This window comes from Thalia democratica, chromosome 1 (assembly GCF_965202585.1).
Source record: "Thalia democratica chromosome 1, ktThaDemo2.hap1.1, whole genome shotgun sequence".
NCBI lineage: Eukaryota > Metazoa > Chordata > Thaliacea > Salpida > Salpidae > Thalia > Thalia democratica.
The window spans coordinates 45,202,265-45,221,688 of record NC_139165.1 but is presented as its reverse complement, the minus strand read 5'-3'; the positions used below and the strand labels follow the sequence as shown (position 1 = coordinate 45,221,688).

The window sequence follows — 19,424 nt, the reverse complement described above, 5'->3', positions numbered from 1 at the left end:
TTAGTTGAAAAAGAGAATTTTTTGGAAAAATTACTGCACATATAATTAAGGTATAAAAGTTTATACATGCGTTTACAAAATCATTCTTATTTTTAAATTGATCTGTTGACAACAAAAACATTTTTTGATGAAAATATTATTTTGACAAGTTTACTGAACATATAGTTATGTTATTTACAAAAATTACAAAATGTTTTATTTAAGATCTTCCTAAGACTCCTTTTTTGATTTCAAGTCAATCCATTAAGCTATTATAACATTAGACCAAAAAAATTAAACTGCCTTTTTGTTTACTCTAATTTTTTCAAGTTTAACTTTTATTATATTAAACTTACATGGTTTTAAATATAAATATATTCAGATTACTAAGTTTATTTCAAATTGCACTATAAATACTTCCTATAAGAAGTTTATGTTAGCTTTATTAAAAAGTATGATCAAATTTAATTTTAAGTTTTACAACTAATGTACAGTTTGTATATGTAATGACCAGCCTGTAGCCCACTTAATGTTTTGATGTAAAACACCATTGAAGTGGGAACAGGTCAAAATTGCACAAAGACAAAGTTACGCAAGGTTACTAGATTGCATGAGAGCACAAAATTGCACAAATACAAATTTGCACAAGGAAACAAAACTGCATGAAAACAATTTTTCACCAATGGTCAATTTTTGCACGGGAGTAAATAAAAACAGAAAATATATATATATATAAAAGAAAAAAAAAACTAAAAGATAAATTAATAAAAAAAGAAAAGTATATTACTGACCAAGGGTAAGGATTAGGGGTAACAGTGATAGTAAAAAAAATAATGGTAATAAAAATTATGATAAAAACAAAGAATTAATAAATAAAAAGATATTAGTTAAAAAAAAGCCACAGACCAAGTGTAAGGGTGAGTGGTAACAGTAATAGTAAAAAAATAAATGAATCAGTGCAAAATTGTCAGCTATTGCATAAGTGTCTTTTTGCAGTTTTATCCCGCCATGCAAAACTGTCTTTGTGCAAAAGTATTTTTGTGCAACTTTGTGCGCTTGTGCAATTTTGTACGCTCGTGCAAATTTGACAGCTACCTTATTGAAGTATATATTTTGTAATTCCTGAAATGTATAAAAAATCATTTACAAAGGGATGGCCTTTTTCAGTTTTGTCACTTAATTTTTTAATTGATAATTCTCTATTTTAATTTATAAAATTTATTGTTATTGTAAGTGAATAAAAATACAACATTTTAAATTTTATTTTACAATTTTTCAATACAATTTTTTTAATTTTTAATTAATACATTTAATTATGTTATTTTACGTGTTTAGAAGGTATTTAGTTATATTCTTACGTACTTAAAGCTTTATATAAACTTAAAATTTCAAGTACATACATGTTTTGTATTCTATAAAGTCAAATTTAAATTTCATAACAATAATATTTTATCAGTCTTATTTATAATGAATGATGAGGAGTATGCCTTTTTTGATGATGAGTTAGCAGGCCAAATATCCTCCAGTAAGTTTAAATTAATGTTTAATTAATTGTGCAATAAATTTTCTGCATTGTTTTATCTTCAAGTAATCATAATTCACTTCTTTTTCTAAATTTTAATTTTTCAACTACAAAAGTACAATACTTATTATAAAAATATTTTTATAAGCTATCAATGTAGCACTAAGAATTTTTTTTCTTATTATCTGAAACACAAAAGATGTGCTAATTTTATTACAGGCTGTTACAGTTTAGATATTCTTCCATCAAGTAAATTAGCATACTTAAAAACATGATCGTCTATGCACACCACAATAATAGAATTTTTTAACTTAATAAATAGATCTTTGAAGAATAACCTTTTATGTAACTTATCTAGTTTTAAATACTTAACGTTCTGTCAAAATTAAACTCAAAAATGAAATACTATACAAACATTTACATAACTCTACATCCCCCTAAATACATACTTTAAAGCACAAAAACATTCTTTATTCAAAAGGGAATGACAAAGTACACAGAGTTAGACTATAGAATAAGTGTATAGAAATTTATTATATCAAAAATTGTAAAGATTAAAGAAGAATCTTGATTAAATAATATGAAAATACACACATAAAAATATTATATTCTGTATTAGTTTTAATATATATATATATCATTTAGAACAATTGTCTTTACGGTGTGCACAAAATCTTTTTGGGGTGCAGTTAACTGATGAGGGGCAAAAAAAATTATTCTGAAACTTACACTAGATAATCTTAGGTTTGTGGTGAACAGCAAAAATGTTTATAGGTAAATTTCATTAAAAATATTAAAACTACAATAGATATAAATATTGTTAAGGTTAAAATGAAAAGCAAAAAAAAAAATGTTTTGGGCATAAGATGCACAGATTTAAATTGCCGTAAAGTCCAATGATCTAGATGTCCATGCTAGTTGAGAAATCTCTTGTCTTTTTTACACCATTTACTCTATGTTCAAGCACATCAGCTAAAAAAATGTCCAAGTTCTATTGTTTCACCCTGTAAATTATTTCTTAAAACATATATTTTACAATATATTGTTTTAAGTAATTGCTTCTCTTTGTTATCTGATTTTGGTCATAAAGTCCTTTAGTTTTAGTACAATTTTATTTTAAACATTGTTTTACTCTTTAAGTATTTAAATAAAAAAATAAGCAGTTATCTACATTATCATTGACATAGGTAATACAAATTATCAAGTATTCACTTAACTTAACTGCCAACAAAATTTATGTTACTATAGCGTCATTTATGACCAATCTATCATATTAAATAAAGGTATAAATATGTATTTACAGAAAGTAACAAAAATTGATACTTGTGATTACATACCTTCTAATAACAAATTATTTTCAAGTAAATATTTTTAAAAGCTTACATTATATATACTTTTATACTTCTTTTTTTTTATGTTTTATATTTCAGTTATTCTAAATACTATTTCAAACTTTTTAAGAGTAACTGCAAGGTTGACTTATTTAAAACTAGGAATAAATTTACATACCAAGTTTTATATTCTGTTTATAAATTTTTTAAACTTTATTTTTTAACAGAACCTCAACTAAGTGTTCATAAAGGTCAACTAAAAACACAAGAAGTAACAAAGATGGACTTACATGGAAGTCAAAAATCTGATAAAAGTTTAAGTGACTCCAACTCAGATTTAAGCTCTTCAAGATCAGTGATCTCTAAAAGGAGCTCTAAAAATTCAACAAGTTCACATAAACAAGTATCTTTAAGTAGTGTAAAAAGAAATAGACTTAGCAGCAAAACTTCCACTAGCTCACAAAGTTCTCGTCGTAGTTCGACAAACTCTCAACAACTGAGTGTCAGCCATGCTTCTGAAAGGTCAGTAAAATTATCTCCTCAACAAAGTACTAAAAATACTACCAACAAAATTCAAAAAATTGGAGTACCAACAATCAAGTTAGAAAGTAGCAATATTGATGTTGATAGACTTTCAATGAAATCTTCTTCAACTTCTGACTTAACGTCTGTTTCTCCTCACTCTAGTGTGGCCTCACACAAGTCATCAAACAACAAAAATGTCTTCAGATTTTCACTATCTTCATCTGATGATGAGTCTGACAAAGTTTCAGGTCAGTAATTACTGGTATTTTTTGTACTTTTGACTTAAGCCTTTAAAATTAAATTTGTTGTCCTACAAAAGTTATATAATACAACTACGCAAAACTTTTTTTTTGTTAGAATTTTTAGCCACATTGGAGTACATTAAGAAACATTTTTTTTAATCTTTAAAGAAATCTGGTTTATAAAAGTATTTAAGGTGTTGTAGAAGTCTATTTTTATTTGTTCTTCATTGCAAAGCAAGTGTTAGGAGATATGTTTTTTTAGATATTATCATTTAATTGAAAATACTGAAAAAATAAAGTCTTGATTGTTATTTTTGTTTTTGTAAACCCACTAAAAATAATTTTTACTGTTATAGCCAGTTAAAGTTTTAATGAATACCAAGGTTGTTTGTGAAATAGCTACACAATTTGTTTTTCTGACTAACTGATTAGCAGCAAATATGACTTGCAATAGTTGCTGACTCTCTGGATTTTTTTCTTTGAGGATACCCTAAAGAGTTGTGTCAACAGGGTTTCCACCAAACCTGGAAAAACCCAGAATTTGACAATTTAGGTTAAAAACCTGGAATTCAAAAATTTTGAAATATACCTGGAAAAACCTTGAATTCTGAACAATAATCACTAAAAAACCTTGAATTTTAAACACTTTTTACATGTTAGGTAGTAAGATTTTGATTTGACACAAAAAATCTATCATAAAGATCAAAAAATTTTGTCATCATCAAAATTTTTTTTTCAAACATATTTATTGTAGCTTTACAGTATCTTTTCAATGTTATTATACTATCTAACGCAGCTTTTTACCTTAAACTTAATTTTATACTAAAAATAGACCCAAAATACCGCTTTTTAAAACCTGGATAAAATTTGCCAAAAACCAACTCTGTGTCTATGTCAGAACACCTAAAAACAGAAATAAAAGTAATCCTAAAAGGAAATGCAGTAGGGTCATAAATAGTTATCTTTTCCAGACTATCAAAGTTTTTTGAGTCCAAGTAAAACTAAGAGAGTTGTTGTAAAAACTTTTAATTTATTTTTTATATCCCCTATGTCATAACTAAGTAAGTAAGTTGGTCAATACAAGTAAAAGTTGGAAGGTTTTTATTATTAAGATGATTGTTTTTTGTCTTACTGAGTACTTTTAGAACTTTTAAGTTAACTATGTTTTACTGCCATTATTATTTTTTTAAATGATACCTTTACTTTATTCAAGTATAAAATACAGTTCAGTTATAATAACCTATTTTTCTAGAATAGAATTTTCTAGACACTATTTTGGGTCTATTTTTAGTATAAAGTTAAGCTTAAGGTAAAAAGACTGTTTAGTTTTAAATGTGCTTTTTTATTTAATAATATAATCCTCTTAATTTTGATTTATTTTGATAAAACTTGATAGTTGATGATATTTGTGTAGACTTTAAAGTTGTTTATTTTTAGTATGCCCTTATCTTGAACTGTATTTATAAAAGTTTTCGTTTTTTTTTTGTATTTATAAAAGGAATTTTTTTCTCAATTGTTACCATAATATCTACTAATAATTTTCTATATAATTATTTATTTCATTTAAACATTTTATCTCTTACCTTTTGTATAAACTGAAAAGTATTGTTATGACAAAACTAGATATTAAAAACATTTCAACCAAATTAGGAAACAAGAATAACTGACAGATTCTACTTAGTTTTATAATTATTATTATATTAGATATTAGTATACCATTATTGTATTAAGCAAACTGAAAAATTTCTTTGTAGTTTTTTTGAACAATCTAAAACACTTATTATAAACCTCTTAAATAACGTATATTAATTGGATTTTTTTCTAGATATCTTGTGTCTCTTAAAAACTTCGTGACTTACTTCAAAATCAAATTTATGGCTAAAATGTTTATAAAAGTTCTAGTAAGTACATTCAAAGCCCAATGTTAACTATAACTGTGAAAACCGCGACAATTTAAAATATACAAACAAGGGTTCCTACGCTTCAGACTATATAATTTTTTTTTTTTAATAGCAAAGTTTTTTCAGTTCAAAAGATTGAAATGTTTTGAGTTTGAAAAAAATGTCTTTTATTTTAGTTCATTACTAAGTTGCTATTTTTTTCTAATATAGCCTTATTTATACTTTATATTGAAAAAGGTCTGTTTTTTGTCATTTCAATTAATTTAAAAGTTTCTCAATTTGAAAGCAAGTTTAAGAATATGTTTTTTTTTTAGTATATCATTAAATTGTGAAGTTAATTTTGATTTCTGATTGTTGTAAGCAGTATATCAAATATAACTGCTTGAAAATCTTTGCATTTATTAAAGAAATTTGAAATTCTTTTTTTTTTGTGTTGACTAGATATTGTGTGGAAAAAGAGCCAGATGTGGAAAAGTTTAGTCTTTCGCTGGCCTGAGTATTTGACAGCGTTACCAAAAACCCTGAAATCCTGGAAAAAACCTTGAATTTTGAACAAAAATCCCGAAAAACCCTAGAAAAACCTGGAGTTTTAAACAATTTTTATATGTTAGGTAGTAAAATATATTTGACACAAATAATCTACAAAAAAAAAAAGTTTATATCTTCTTAAAAAAAATTATTAAAAAACACATTTAAAATAACTTTAAAGTATCTTTTCAATTTTGTTATACTACTTTGCACAGTTTTTAACCTTAAACTTAACTTAAAACTAAAAATATACCCAAAAAAGTGTACTTTTGAAAACCTGAAAGAAATCCAAAAAATCTGAAAGGAAGTTCTCAAAAATATTTAGCAACCCTGATATAAGTTTCATTCAATTTTCCAACAAAATACTAATTCTACGTAAAAAAATTTTCAACTATATTTAGTGTTTGTTAAAAATCTCCCGTAAGTAATTGTACCTAAGACCTTATTTTTTTGTACTTCATTTCAAATCCCTAAATATCTAGTGTTAGTTTCAAAATTTGGTTTAGCTGGCCAGATTTCAGTGGGTTCCACTTAAATTTTGTAAATATTGGCGGGCCGGTCATTTTCACACGTTGCCCAATCTTTCATTAAATTGTAGAATTCTGGTTTTTATAATATTTCAAACTTAACTTTAAAAACTTATATTAATACTGATATGTATTTTAATACGTTAGTATTTAACATTGGATTGATATTTTTTAATTCAATTTATGTAACCAAGGTTTGAAATTATATTCTACTTAAGACAACTGATTTTAGACATGTCATTACATTTTATTTTAAAAACAGATAAACATACTTAAAACATACATATTGCACAAATTTGTTTTGAATGCTTTTATTTACAGATTTTTTTTTGACTACCTAGAGGTGCTCATATTTTATGGGCAGCAAGTATTGTTAGTCAAATAAAATATTTGCGTATTAAACAGTCAGTGTTTTTAGTCATATTATTTTTATATAACTATAGGGTAATAATTATATTTAACATTGTTTTTTGCACTATTTCCTAAAAATGTTAACTCTCTTCTTTAAAAACCTAGGAAAAGATATATTTTCAATGAACTTTAAAAGTTTCTAGAAAGTCCGCAATAGTAAGGTGTATCTCTTATACGTTTTGAAATATATGTACTTTGAACCTAAGGTTTTTTTTTTAATTAACATTTTAGTAAATGTAAAAAAAATAATCAGACTCCTTAAGACCTTAGTGTCTTTACAATTTTCATTAAGTGTTATCTGCCAACTTTTGAAACAACCTTTACTTTTTTTCTACACAACTTTTTTCATTTTGTATGATTTTAGCTGTTAAAATTTCAACTCAAACTACCCCTCATATCCCGTAATAAAATTTAATTTTTGTTAACACCAGATGGCGAGTCCGTTGCGAGTACTGTGTCGAGTGACGAGGAAGAGGAGGGTCCCCGCCACGTCACCAACGTCACATTCACCAAATCCTCAACTGACCATGACATCATCGGAGGTGGGGACGCCCCTCTAATGAAGAATAAAAAGAAGGGATCAGTGATCGAACATGTTCCTGGTTGTTTTTTATTTTCATTATTTTAGTTAACTTAAATCAGTTGATGTACATAAATCATGATGTCTAGTTTATCAATAATTTTAGTTTTCCTAAATATTTTAGATATCAAATTAAGATTTTTTTAAACTTATGTTACCTCTATTTAATTTAGTATTAAATTTAGTTATTGTATGAATTTCTCAAAAATCGAAATTGGAAAAATTCTTTCGTGTTTTATATATTTAATGTTTTAAAATGTACATAAGTATTAAGTTTTTTGTATAAGTTAATTTTTTAACTATAAATGTTTTGTTTTGAATAGCTTTGTAACATTTTAATTTTTTTACATTAGAATATCTGTTTAATATAAAATTACTTTGAAAAATAATACTTCAATAAAATGTTAATGTAACTCTTATTGTTATTTAAAGTAAATAAATCAGGTTAAGGTTTTGTTTAATCTATTAATTTGAAAACTTTTGAATAATAAAAAACTTAAAAGTTTTGTATTCCTTATAAAATTTTTTAAATTTTTAAATCTTACTTTGTAAAACACTAAATAAAAACTTTTTAAATTTTCAACAAATTCTTATAATTTAAATTCTTATTTAAATTTAAACAAAGTATTTGTTTTACTTTAAAAATTTTGACACTTTATGAAAGAAATGCATAAAATTTAAATTGAAAAACATGTATCTGTAACAAAATTTGATTAAAAGAGTTTAATTACATTTTGTATATATAAGTTTTAGTTTTTATACTAATATTTTTAAATTAGATATATTTTATACTTATGTAACTTTTTAAGTACTTATATGTTTTTTTGCAATAATTTATGTATCTAGTTTTAAGACTTTTGAAAAAAAAAGTTTAAAGTTAAAATGTTATAAATTTAACTCTTAATGTCAAGTAAGGTAAACAAATTACCTTAAGGTAATGTTTATGTATATACAGTACTAGCCGCAACATTATGATAATATGTCCTAATGAGTTATCACCTAAAAGTTTTGTATAAATATTTACAAGGAAATTTAAGGAAAAAAATATAGTTCTCAGAAAACTACTCACGTTTTGTCTATCTCATAACAAGGACATTGAACAAATAAAAGTTGAACATTTCAGAGCTGTGTTAACAATGAGTTATAAATTATAACTGCTCGACCGTTTAATTATTTATGCTGTTTTGCAAAGAGAGAAAAGGCACGTTGAAACTTGTCCGAAAACGTTGTTATAATTATTATGACTTAAGTATAACCATATTGTGATGTTAGAGCAAACAAACAGCTTTTTTATAATTAAAGTTTTAACTAGAGTTTTAGCTGTTTATAATGAGTTTTTATTTATACATAAAAGGTTTTTAATTATGTTAATTTTTTAAGTTGATTAAGGACATAGGGGGGTTAGCCATGTTTTTACAAGTTGATCTTATTTTATAGAGTTTTTAATAAACTTCAAGTTGCTTTTTACTGTTTTAAAAAACTCTAACTAGTTTTTGAAATATGACCAGTCAAAGTCGGGCCGCGTAATAGGTTCCCTATGGGAAGGGAAAACTAAAACAGCGAAAAAAGACTATTTTATTTAAAATCTATCTCCTCTTACATTTTTCAAGCAATCTTCTTCAAACTTTCACAGTCTAATCTTTATACAATAACAAAAAAAACTTTACTTTAGAATTAAAAAAAAAATTGTAATTTTTTTTTTGTGATAAATTTTTTATTATTTTATATTATTAAAATTCATAAGTAAAGTTTTTTCCTTTTAATATAAGAAGCATTTCCTGAAAATTTGAAGAAGATTGCTTGAGAAATAAAGGAGGAGATAGATTTATTGTGAATTTTAAAATTTCCGAGAAAATTGACCCCAAAAAACTTGCGGTCCATACGTTTGTATCGGAAACTTTTTTTACCCCCCTCCCCCTATGGCCTTAAATATAATTTAAAGATGTTTGAAAATATTATATTTTATAAATTGTTCATAGAGTTTTTTTATTGAATAATTTGTCTAAATTTTTGCAACTGCTTTCACATAATTTTTAATGACTCGAAGTTGTAAAAACTTATAAATGTTTTGACCTTTCAAGTCTGTTTGGGTTTTTTATTGATTTGATAAATTATGAAAAAGTATTTTATCATACTTTTTTTTAAATAATACATAATAAAATGTACAGCTAGAATTCAATGTATTTTTAATCAGCTTTATTTTTACTCATTAATTTAATTTCCAGGTTCGCTCAGTAGATATTTCCAGGATGAAAAACCCCATAATAGCACCCCACCGTCTTCCCCAACAATAAAAGTTCATGATGAGCAAGGATTAGAAATAATAAGTCCCATCAACCGCCCTGTGTCTGCATCGCATAAGCCAAGTAAAGGTTATTACGTTTTAACATAAACATTTGTGAGCTTAGATTTAAGTAGTTAATGAGCATTTTATTCACCTTCACTGTTTAGAAAAAAAAATTGTTGGTCGTTCTCAATATTTTGTAAAACATTCTTTAATATCTATAACACTAAAAGAATAGTTTTTTATAATAGCATAAAACCTTTTTTTTACGTTTCTTTTAAAAGTTGTTTTTGGTTTTGTTTGTTACTTTTTATGGTTTAGGTGTTTTACATCAATATTCTATTTAATAAAGAACAGTATTATCCTAAAAGTATTCAGGTAAAAACACAAGACCATTACAATTCTTTGTTACTTAAACTTCAGTCAAAAATTAGTAATTTTTTTACTAAGTTTTATGTTATTTGTATATTAAATTGAGTTTTTCAAAAATGTAAAACATGTTTTTATCGTTATTTTATTTTCAACTATGAATGTTTAAAAAATGGTTCTGTTTATTCGAAATAGTTTACTTGCTTTGAAAACTATTTTTCTTATAAGATATAGTTTTTGTTTCGAACTTGATATTTTATTTGAAAGGGAATTAAGTCAAAGTTATAATATAAAGATACACTGTTATGTGAAATAATTAAAATTATTTAAAGCTATGTATACTGAATCTGTTTAAAAACCAGCCGTATCTTGTTATTAATACTTTCAAGCTATAAATTCAAGTACAATTTTTTTTAGGTTAGTTTCTTTTATACATAACTTTATAAAGTTTTGATTATTTCACATAAAAGTGTAACAATCATTAATTTTTTATATTTAGAATTTCATTTAATACTTAAACTAAACTGACATAATCTTTACACTACTAAAAGATCGTACATTTATCAGTTAATTACTTAAAATTGTTTTCCTAATGTTGTAGAAATGTCAATCCAACACATAGTTAGAGGTAAAATTAAACAGAAAATTCTATAAAGGACACATTTAAATCCAATTTATCAAGGTTTTGTTTAACTGAAACTTATCACAAATTTATTTATGAACAAGGTGCTTATTACCAGTGAGTAGTTTAATTGTTGTTATTTATCCATAAATATTACAAATATATTTAAGATGAAGAAGTAGACAAGGACAAAATGGATTTGGAAAATTTGTTCGAAACCATATTGGAATTTGAAGAGCGCGGTGTAGATGTCATGGTATTTGTTTTTTTTATTACTGTAAATAAAATTAGACTTAAGGGTCTGTTAATACTGTAGTGTTACACAAAAATAGTTTTACATCCATTAAAAAGTCTAAATCAGTAAAGGTTTATCTATAATATTTATAACAATTAAATAGTATTTTTTGTGGTCTTCCATTTCAAAAATATTTTGTTTGTGACAATAGTATTTCATTTAGAATGATTTAATTACTTACTTAAAGTTTAAATTGAACTTTTTTTTTAATGATTTTATTTATAGAACAAACAAAAAACTTAATCATTCAAAATTTTATAGATAAAATCATACTAGAAGTTCAGTTAAAGCAAAGTAATTATAATAGTTAGAACTCTATTTAGAGAAGTACTGTTACGTTTTATTAAAAAAAAACAGGAAACGTACAATCAAGTCGGAAAACTGAAAGCTCAAAACAGCAGAATTAGCAATTTAAGCAGACCAAGAAGTAAAAAGAACATGACATTTGACAACAACAAGGTTTTTATACAAAAACTGCTAAACATATATACTTACATTTAAATATGTATATAAACATTCCATTACCATTTTGTAAAAAAAACATTTGAATACTAATATGTATTAAAAGCAGAAACTAATTTGTATTTGTTTAAAATTCGAAGCTTTATACATAAAACTATTCAAAACTAAAACTTCCACTCTAAATTTTCTACTCACTTTGAAATTTTGCTTGCAGATGCGAGAGATAGAAAAGGAAAACAGCAGATTGTACCGGGAAATAACCAAGCCGAGGAACAAGAGCTCTGTTGGTAGCAGGCCCACTAGTGGTCGACCCGGCACCAGCAGACCGCGGACCGGCAGACCTCCCGGCTCGGCAGCGAGCAGACCCGCGTCCTCCACGTCTGCCAGATCGAAGTTCGTTGAAGCTTTTGGGTTATTTTCAAACAAAAAAATTCACAGTAGACATTAATGTTTAAGTCTAAACAGGTTTTAACGTAGTGTGTTATACAACTACTAGGCGATCATTATTCTTTAAACTATTTTCTGTAAATAATTTAATTTGCGTTTTGATTATTCTTAGTAGTGAGTTTTATGTAAAGTAAAGTACCATTTTAACTTGCATTATCAATTAATCTGCTGATAAAACTTGGTCATTTTAAAACCAGCTTCAGTTCGCGGACGTCCAATTTAAGCTTCTCGACAACGACCTCCGGCGGGAGAAGATTGTCGAGCAAAAAAGTTCAACCCAAGCTGTACCACAGCGCCATAAACAGAACAAACAGACAGAAGCAAATCGAACGAGAAAATATGGTGAGTTTCAAAGTATAAAATTTGGTGTTGTAATTTTTTAACTAACGTGATTTATTACACCTTTCTGTTAAATATATTTTTTTATTTGCATTTACTTTTATTAGTTCAACGTATTTCTTAAATTGTGATGATATGAATAATGAAAAAAACGTTAAATTATTTTTAAACATAGTGTTAACAAACAAAAATTTTTGAAAATACTAGTTTAATAACTATTTAACGATTTAAGTTAGTCTGTTTAAGTTAAATATATTAAACAGACAGGCCAAATATAGTGTAGTCCTGGAAAGTCATGAATTTAATAATTTAGGCAAAAAATATAATGGAATAATCTAGGATTGTACAATTTCTCAACTTTTTGACTTTGAAAAGTATTATTCACGGTTGCATGAAAAGCCTGAAATCCCGGAAAAATCTGGAATTTGACAATTTAGGTCAAAAAAAACTGAAAAAACCTGAGTTTTAATAAACTTTGAAAAAGACCTAGAATTTTGAACATAATCACTAAAAAATCTGGAACTTTTAACAATTTTACTATGTTAAGTAGTAAAGTATCTATCATATAGATATATTTATTGACATCATAAAAAAAATTATTTAAAGATACATTTAAAATAACTTTACAGTATCTTTTTAATGTTTTGATACTATTTAGACAATTTTTTACCTTAAACTTATTTTGATACTTAAGATAGACCCAAAAAATTGTACTTTTGAAAACCTGGTAAAAAATTTTCAAAAACCTTTCGCAACCTTGATTAATTAATACCTAACATTTCCATTTGAAATTCTATTTGACTTTTTCTACTAAATAAGAAAATATCGTTAGAAATATAACATACTTTCATAGTATAAAAAAGTTGAAAGAAGCTAAACAAACGCAGTAAATGATGCTTTTATATTTGCTATTTTTTATTTATATTCCTTTTATCAATTCCTAGATTGTATTTTAACCCACTTTTAACAAAACTGTCATTCCATTTCTGTATGGAAATACGTAGGACCTTTTTAAGAGTTTGTTTAATATATTTTCAAAAGATATTCACAATATCATGGAAAGATAAATATTGTTAAATTTTATTTTTTTTAATTCAAGCAAAATATTCTCTATTACTAAAGTAGTTTATATGCTGAAAGTATACATGTTTGTACTTTTAAAACCATGTTTTTAAATCTTAAATTCTTTAGGAGCTCTGAAATTTTAGCACAGTTCTATTTTTTTATAAAATCTTTGATTTGCTTAATCAAATAAAATTAGTTGCTTTGTAATTATGTGTAACACGAGCTTAAACGGCTATAATACATTTTAGTCATTGTCAAAACAAAAGTATGATTCTTATTCCTTTTTCTTTTTATTTTTGAAGTTCAATCTCTATCAATAAGTTTGTATACAAACAAAGTAAAGTATTTATTAAATACAATAAATATACTACTAAACCTAATTTACTTACTAAGACTATAGCATCAGTCACTTCAAAAAACTTTCAGCAAATTCTTCGGCGGCTCCAGTCGGCGAAAGCCACGTCATCGCTGGTGAGATCCAACCAGATGAGGGGATATCACCAGCAGCAGAGCTACATGACGTCATCGACCTACCTGCAAGACAGGGCCGCGTCGGCAGGCAAGAAGAGAAGCAGCAGGGCTTCTTCTGCGAGTGAGTACTTGGTTACACTTGTGTGAAGTTTCTTATTCTGCATTCAGAAGTGAAAGTCTAACTTTTTTTTTTCAACAGTTACTTTTTTGATTAATGTACAATGTTACATTTCTATAAATTTCAAGACAATTTTATACTTTACTCAAGCATGAGTTAAATTAGTCTTACTTTTTTAGTTGGAAAAAATTTACCTCAAATAAAACTATATTGTTTAGTAAATACAAGTATGATACAATCACATTTTACATTAAAGTATTTATTTTTATTCCTTATATTAATAAAAGAAAGTACATGATATTTATATAAGTTCTTTTTAATAGTTTAGAACTTTAGTTTTTTCATCTTTATTTGTTCTTATATTTATTTATGTATCACATACTTAAAAAGTCTATTGTACAAAGCATTTCTTATAACTTTTTTGAAAATTTAATATTAATCCATAAGCTATTTGATTCATATATTTTGAACAAAAGTTTTCAATGAGATATTATGACTTTTTTTATTTCTAAAAAATGATAAAATCTTAATTTTGTAAACAATAATTAATGAACTTTACCGCAAAATCAACAACAACAGCATCCAAGACAACCTACGACCGGTTTCGTCCTAATTAGGACTCATCAGGTCGCTTGAAACCGTAAACATATACGTAAAAACAACTAATTAGATACATTGTAATAAAATCTTTTAAGTTTTTTACAGTAATTTGTTCACAAACTTTTTTTTTGGTAAAACCACTATTCAAAACATCTTTAAAATAATTTAACATCATTAAGTAATGATTAGTAAAATAATTTTATAGGACATTTTTCTCGGAATTATTAAGTTCCTTCGTTTTCCTTTAGAATAAAGTACTTTTTTTTAATACTGATATTTTTTTTAAGGAAAAGTTATAAATGTGTAGATTTTTGACTTAATAGATAAGTATCAAATAAAAATGAATACTTAAAAAAACTTTCAATCTATACCAACAAAGCTACTTAAGTTGTTTCATTATGTTAAAAATTATATTGATTTTCATTTTTTTCTTAATACGTTATAAAAAATAGATATTTTAACATAGATTTTTGAAATATAAGAATGTACAAAAGTTAGTTCTTATACTATTCTATCTTACATATAAGTGACTGTGTATAAACCATTAACTAATACCAACAGGGTCTTTGCAGAGGAACCAGTTAAATTACAATGAAATAATCAGCGAAGATGAAATGAAGTTCAGACAAATCAAACCAGCCTGGCAGGGCGTGTGGTAACATTTTCAATACTATTTTCTACCTAATTATTCAGCATGCCTAAATATATCAAATTCTGTACAAAACCAGTATCTAGTAAAATTCATATTTATAATTTTTTATGTAAAACACTAAAGTTTTAAAACAAAAAACAAATTTTTAATCTCTACTATATGCTGCATTAAAATGCCCTTTTTTTCATTTTGTGCTAAAATTTTATAACTTTAATTTATATTAGGCTCTATGCGTAACAATTATCTAGCTAAAAGCCATACTGTTATCACTTATGTTACTGAATAAGGTAACTTTCTACATTCTTTTTAAAATGAGATTTCGGTTATTAATTTTATTCTTATTCGTTTTAATTGTGGTTCACTTTCTCGCATCAAAATGACTGTGCTTTGAATAAAATTTATTTTTTATATACTCACAGTGTGTTACTAAGATTAACAAATCTGTCCACATTTTAAACACTGTAAAAACATTACACTGACTTTTTCTAAAAAAAAAATTTGGTTTTACATCTAAGTTTTGAAATTTAAGAACATATTTTTATAGTCTTATCAACTCTTTTAGCTGAAGGAGAGCATTTTTATCGGCCAAAATGATTTAAGGTTTTAAATTCAGGGAAATTATTTGATATTTACATTCTGTAGTTTTATGTAGTTAAAAATTAGAAATCTATAGAAAAACTTACATAATCTTAATCAAGTTTTATAACCTAATTGAAACTAATAAAAGTCCTAAATATATCTAAACCTTATTATTAATTTTTTTTTGCTTAAATTATTTTTTAAGTTTTAAACAGCTTTTAAGATGTGCCAAATTAGTATGTAGCTTGATGTAAAAACACCAAAAGTTTAATTAAAACTGTGTAGTTATAAACTTTTAGTCCTGGACATGACATTAAACTGTACCTGTGGTGTGTGACTCTATAACCGAATTTTTTTGTAATTCAGGTCATTGAACCAAACTTTTTGAGCGCTTTTTTTTGTCTTTAAATAAACAAAACAGTTTAAACCATAATAGAGTAAATTCTAAACATGTACAAACGGTCACAAATATGTTGTTACTTTTCGTATAAATTGTTAGACTTTGCTGCGTAATTTATTTCAAAACTCAATATGTGACCAAGCCAAAGGGATTTTTGCGCTTACTTAAATATATATACTTTAATTTAGATAAACAGTTAAAAATGCTACAACAATTTTTTTCATGCAGCTTGTTGCTGCAGCAATCATTAGCGATTCAAACTAAATATATACTTTTGCTATCCTCAACATGCTATCAAGAACCAAAATCTACAAAATATTAACATGGATGAAAATTAAAAGAGCGGAAGATCAGTATCAAAAAGGTTAGTCAAGGAGCTCACAAGCACGTGTTGAAGTAAACAAAAACACAACGCCACTAATTGCTTTGCAGGTGAAACAAAATTCGGTAAACTGTTTCGTGAAACTGCCACCCTTAGTTTGAATAAAACTGCTGAAACGTTTTTACTTCTGTATGCCAAACATAAAAGGCCAAATAACATTTTCCAATTTAAACATGTCGAAAAAAAACAGATAATGCAATTAAACAAAATGTACAATCGATGGCATTTTTATGATACATAACATATAATACATGTTTAAGAATACTAAATAGACTCAAACAACAGAATGTATAAGTTCAAATAACTGCCCATTTGTCTTAGCTACCTATGAATAAAGTTTAGCTAACATAAAGAAGTAAAAACATTTTTTTGTATTGACTGTAAACCTTCTGAGCTAACATTTCCAAATCTCTGTTTGTTGTAAACAATGTCTTTAACTTTGTATTAAAATAACCAGTCGAAAAAAAAAACTTAGTTTATTCTCTGTTTTTCAAGTATAGCTTATAACACACATAAAAACAATTTTTATTTTTGTATTTAGGGATTCCGTAGAAATGTTTATTGTAATGGATATTGGTTAGTTTGATAATTATTTGCGTATAAAAAGAACAATTGTTTAAATTTAAAAAAAATAGGTTGTTTGTATATTTAGAGTTCATCACTTTGTTATCTTCTTTCCAAAAATTTAAAAATCTATATAAAATGTTTAAAATCTTTGAAATTGTTGTTTTTGGCAAAGTTATTTAGTTGATAAGAATTTTAAATGAATCAATTTGTTGCAAAATATTTTACTAAGGTTAAACTTGTTTTAATTTTTGATGTTTTTTTTTCAAAAATATTTAAAAAAGAACTGTAGGTCATTTTACTTACCCCGAAGTTTTCAAAAACTATACACGGCTGATAAGTAAAAATAAAGTTCTATGCAAACAACATTGTTAAGTTTAAAACTCAAGGCAAACTTTTGTAGACTAACTACTGTTATGGTTTAAAGGTATACTTATAAAGACTAACTTTCTAGTTTAAAGTATCAATCTGTGTTTAAACCTTTTTTTACCCATTATGTTCTATATTTAATCAATACTCTTTTTAGTTTATTTTTTTTTTGTTAAGTACAAATTTTTATCAATTAAAAAGTTGCAAGCCGGATACTTACTCGCTTTGCCTTCCCTGAGATTATTTGCTATCATGTTGTTTATAGTAACAATTTTGGTCTAATTTAAATCTATTACAAATTATTAATGAATATTTATTATTTCATAAAAGTAGATTTTTTTGACAGACTTTAAACTTGTTGTTTTTAACTTTATGTATCATTAACATTCAAAAAATTTACAAATATACTGAAATATTGAATGTATCTGCTGCTTATACAATTAAAGTTCATTCGCCAACTTGTCTGGTTTTTAAACATTTTTAAGTTATTTGTACGTACTTGAATACAAGAAAGTAAATCTATTAAATAAAGTTATTCATAGAGACAATTAAAAACTGTAGTTTTAAATCATTTGTCTTTACTGCATGTATTTAAAGTAATCTACTTGTCTTTAATTATAAAAACTGTTGTCACTAAAGTTAAAAGTCAATAACTTGAACAACTGGACTTTTAAAATAAATGTTACAAAGATACTTAAACTCTAAAAAAATATTACCCCTTAAACTCAATAAATTGAAAAAATACTAAAATAAAGTTAAAACCAACATGATTCAGTCCCAGTCGTTTACATTTAAGTAATTTGATAAATCTTCTTAAATTATTTACATACTCCAGTTACTTTTTTGCAAAGTTTTTTTAAAGATTTTATGTATAATTAGATTAATTGAATGTAGTACTTAAGATATAAAAAACTTTATAAAACTTGTAATGTCTTTATAAAGAGCTGCACTAAGAGAGGACATCTAGCTTTGAACATAAAGAAAAAGAGGTAATGTTAAGTGTTTATTACACAACAAATTGTTCAAAAATAAACATGGTTTTCATTGTGTTAACAGTGATCAGCCTTGATCTCGCACAATCCGTAAACGTATTTTCCCCAAGCTGAAACTGAATTGCATGGAAGGTCGTTCATTTCACTTTTCTCCCAAGTGTGTGCGCAGTCTTCGCGACCTCCACCGTTATCCGGTTGACCTTCTCTCCACTTGAAGATCATCTCATCAAAGTTCGCTTCTTGCCCGTTTGAGGAAAACAGCCATTTTCCTTCGGTCATCTCATCAGAAAGACCCAACCAAAAGTTTTTGTCCAAGTTGGATTCCACAATACTTCTTATTTCACTGTAAACCAACATAAGTGAATTAAAATCAAAATAAATTTAAAAAAAAACTTATGTTAAAAAATTTCAAGAAAATAATTATTAAACAACAGTGATATCGTTTTCAAGGTTTTATCATACCATTTCGGTTATCAGATCAAAAGTTTTTGGTCGACTAAACCGGTATCGTCCTTATTAGGACTCATGAGTCAGTCACAACCGAAAGAATTGATCGGAATCAAGTCTCTAGTCATCAGTCTACAAACGGCTTATCATGATAAATCATTACTTACTGATGAGTTCTAATGAGGACAAAAACGGTCTCAGTCTACCGAAGGTTTGTGTTGTGATGATCAAAATGGATAATCTTGATAACTCTAGCTTGGCATACGAAAGTCCAGACTTAGACTCTGTAGACTTTCGCCAATGTTTTCGTTGAGTTTATCCACATTCATAGCTTATATGTGTGTAAAAATTACATTCATATGCAAACATAATTTGGTTTTGTTATACTACAAAATTTTATTTAAAGTTTTTTCTTCTTAAT

The 19,424-nt window shown here is 26.0% G+C and overlaps 1 protein-coding gene across 1 annotated transcript; it reads left to right on the top strand.

The window, feature by feature from the left end:
- Window positions 1–1,439: 1,439 nt before the first annotated feature.
- Window positions 1,440–15,645, top strand: LOC145844026 (uncharacterized). Its single transcript, XM_082951352.1, has 10 exons — window positions 1,440–1,504; window positions 3,060–3,605; window positions 7,398–7,568; window positions 9,772–9,918; window positions 10,992–11,077; window positions 11,474–11,575; window positions 11,793–11,971; window positions 12,223–12,367; window positions 13,856–14,021; window positions 15,180–15,645. The coding sequence occupies exons 1-10, from the start codon at window positions 1,447–1,449 to the stop codon at window positions 15,275–15,277; spliced, it is 1,698 nt and encodes a 565-aa protein (XP_082807478.1). The 5' UTR covers window positions 1,440–1,446; the 3' UTR covers window positions 15,278–15,645.
- Window positions 15,646–19,424: the final 3,779 nt, after the last annotated feature.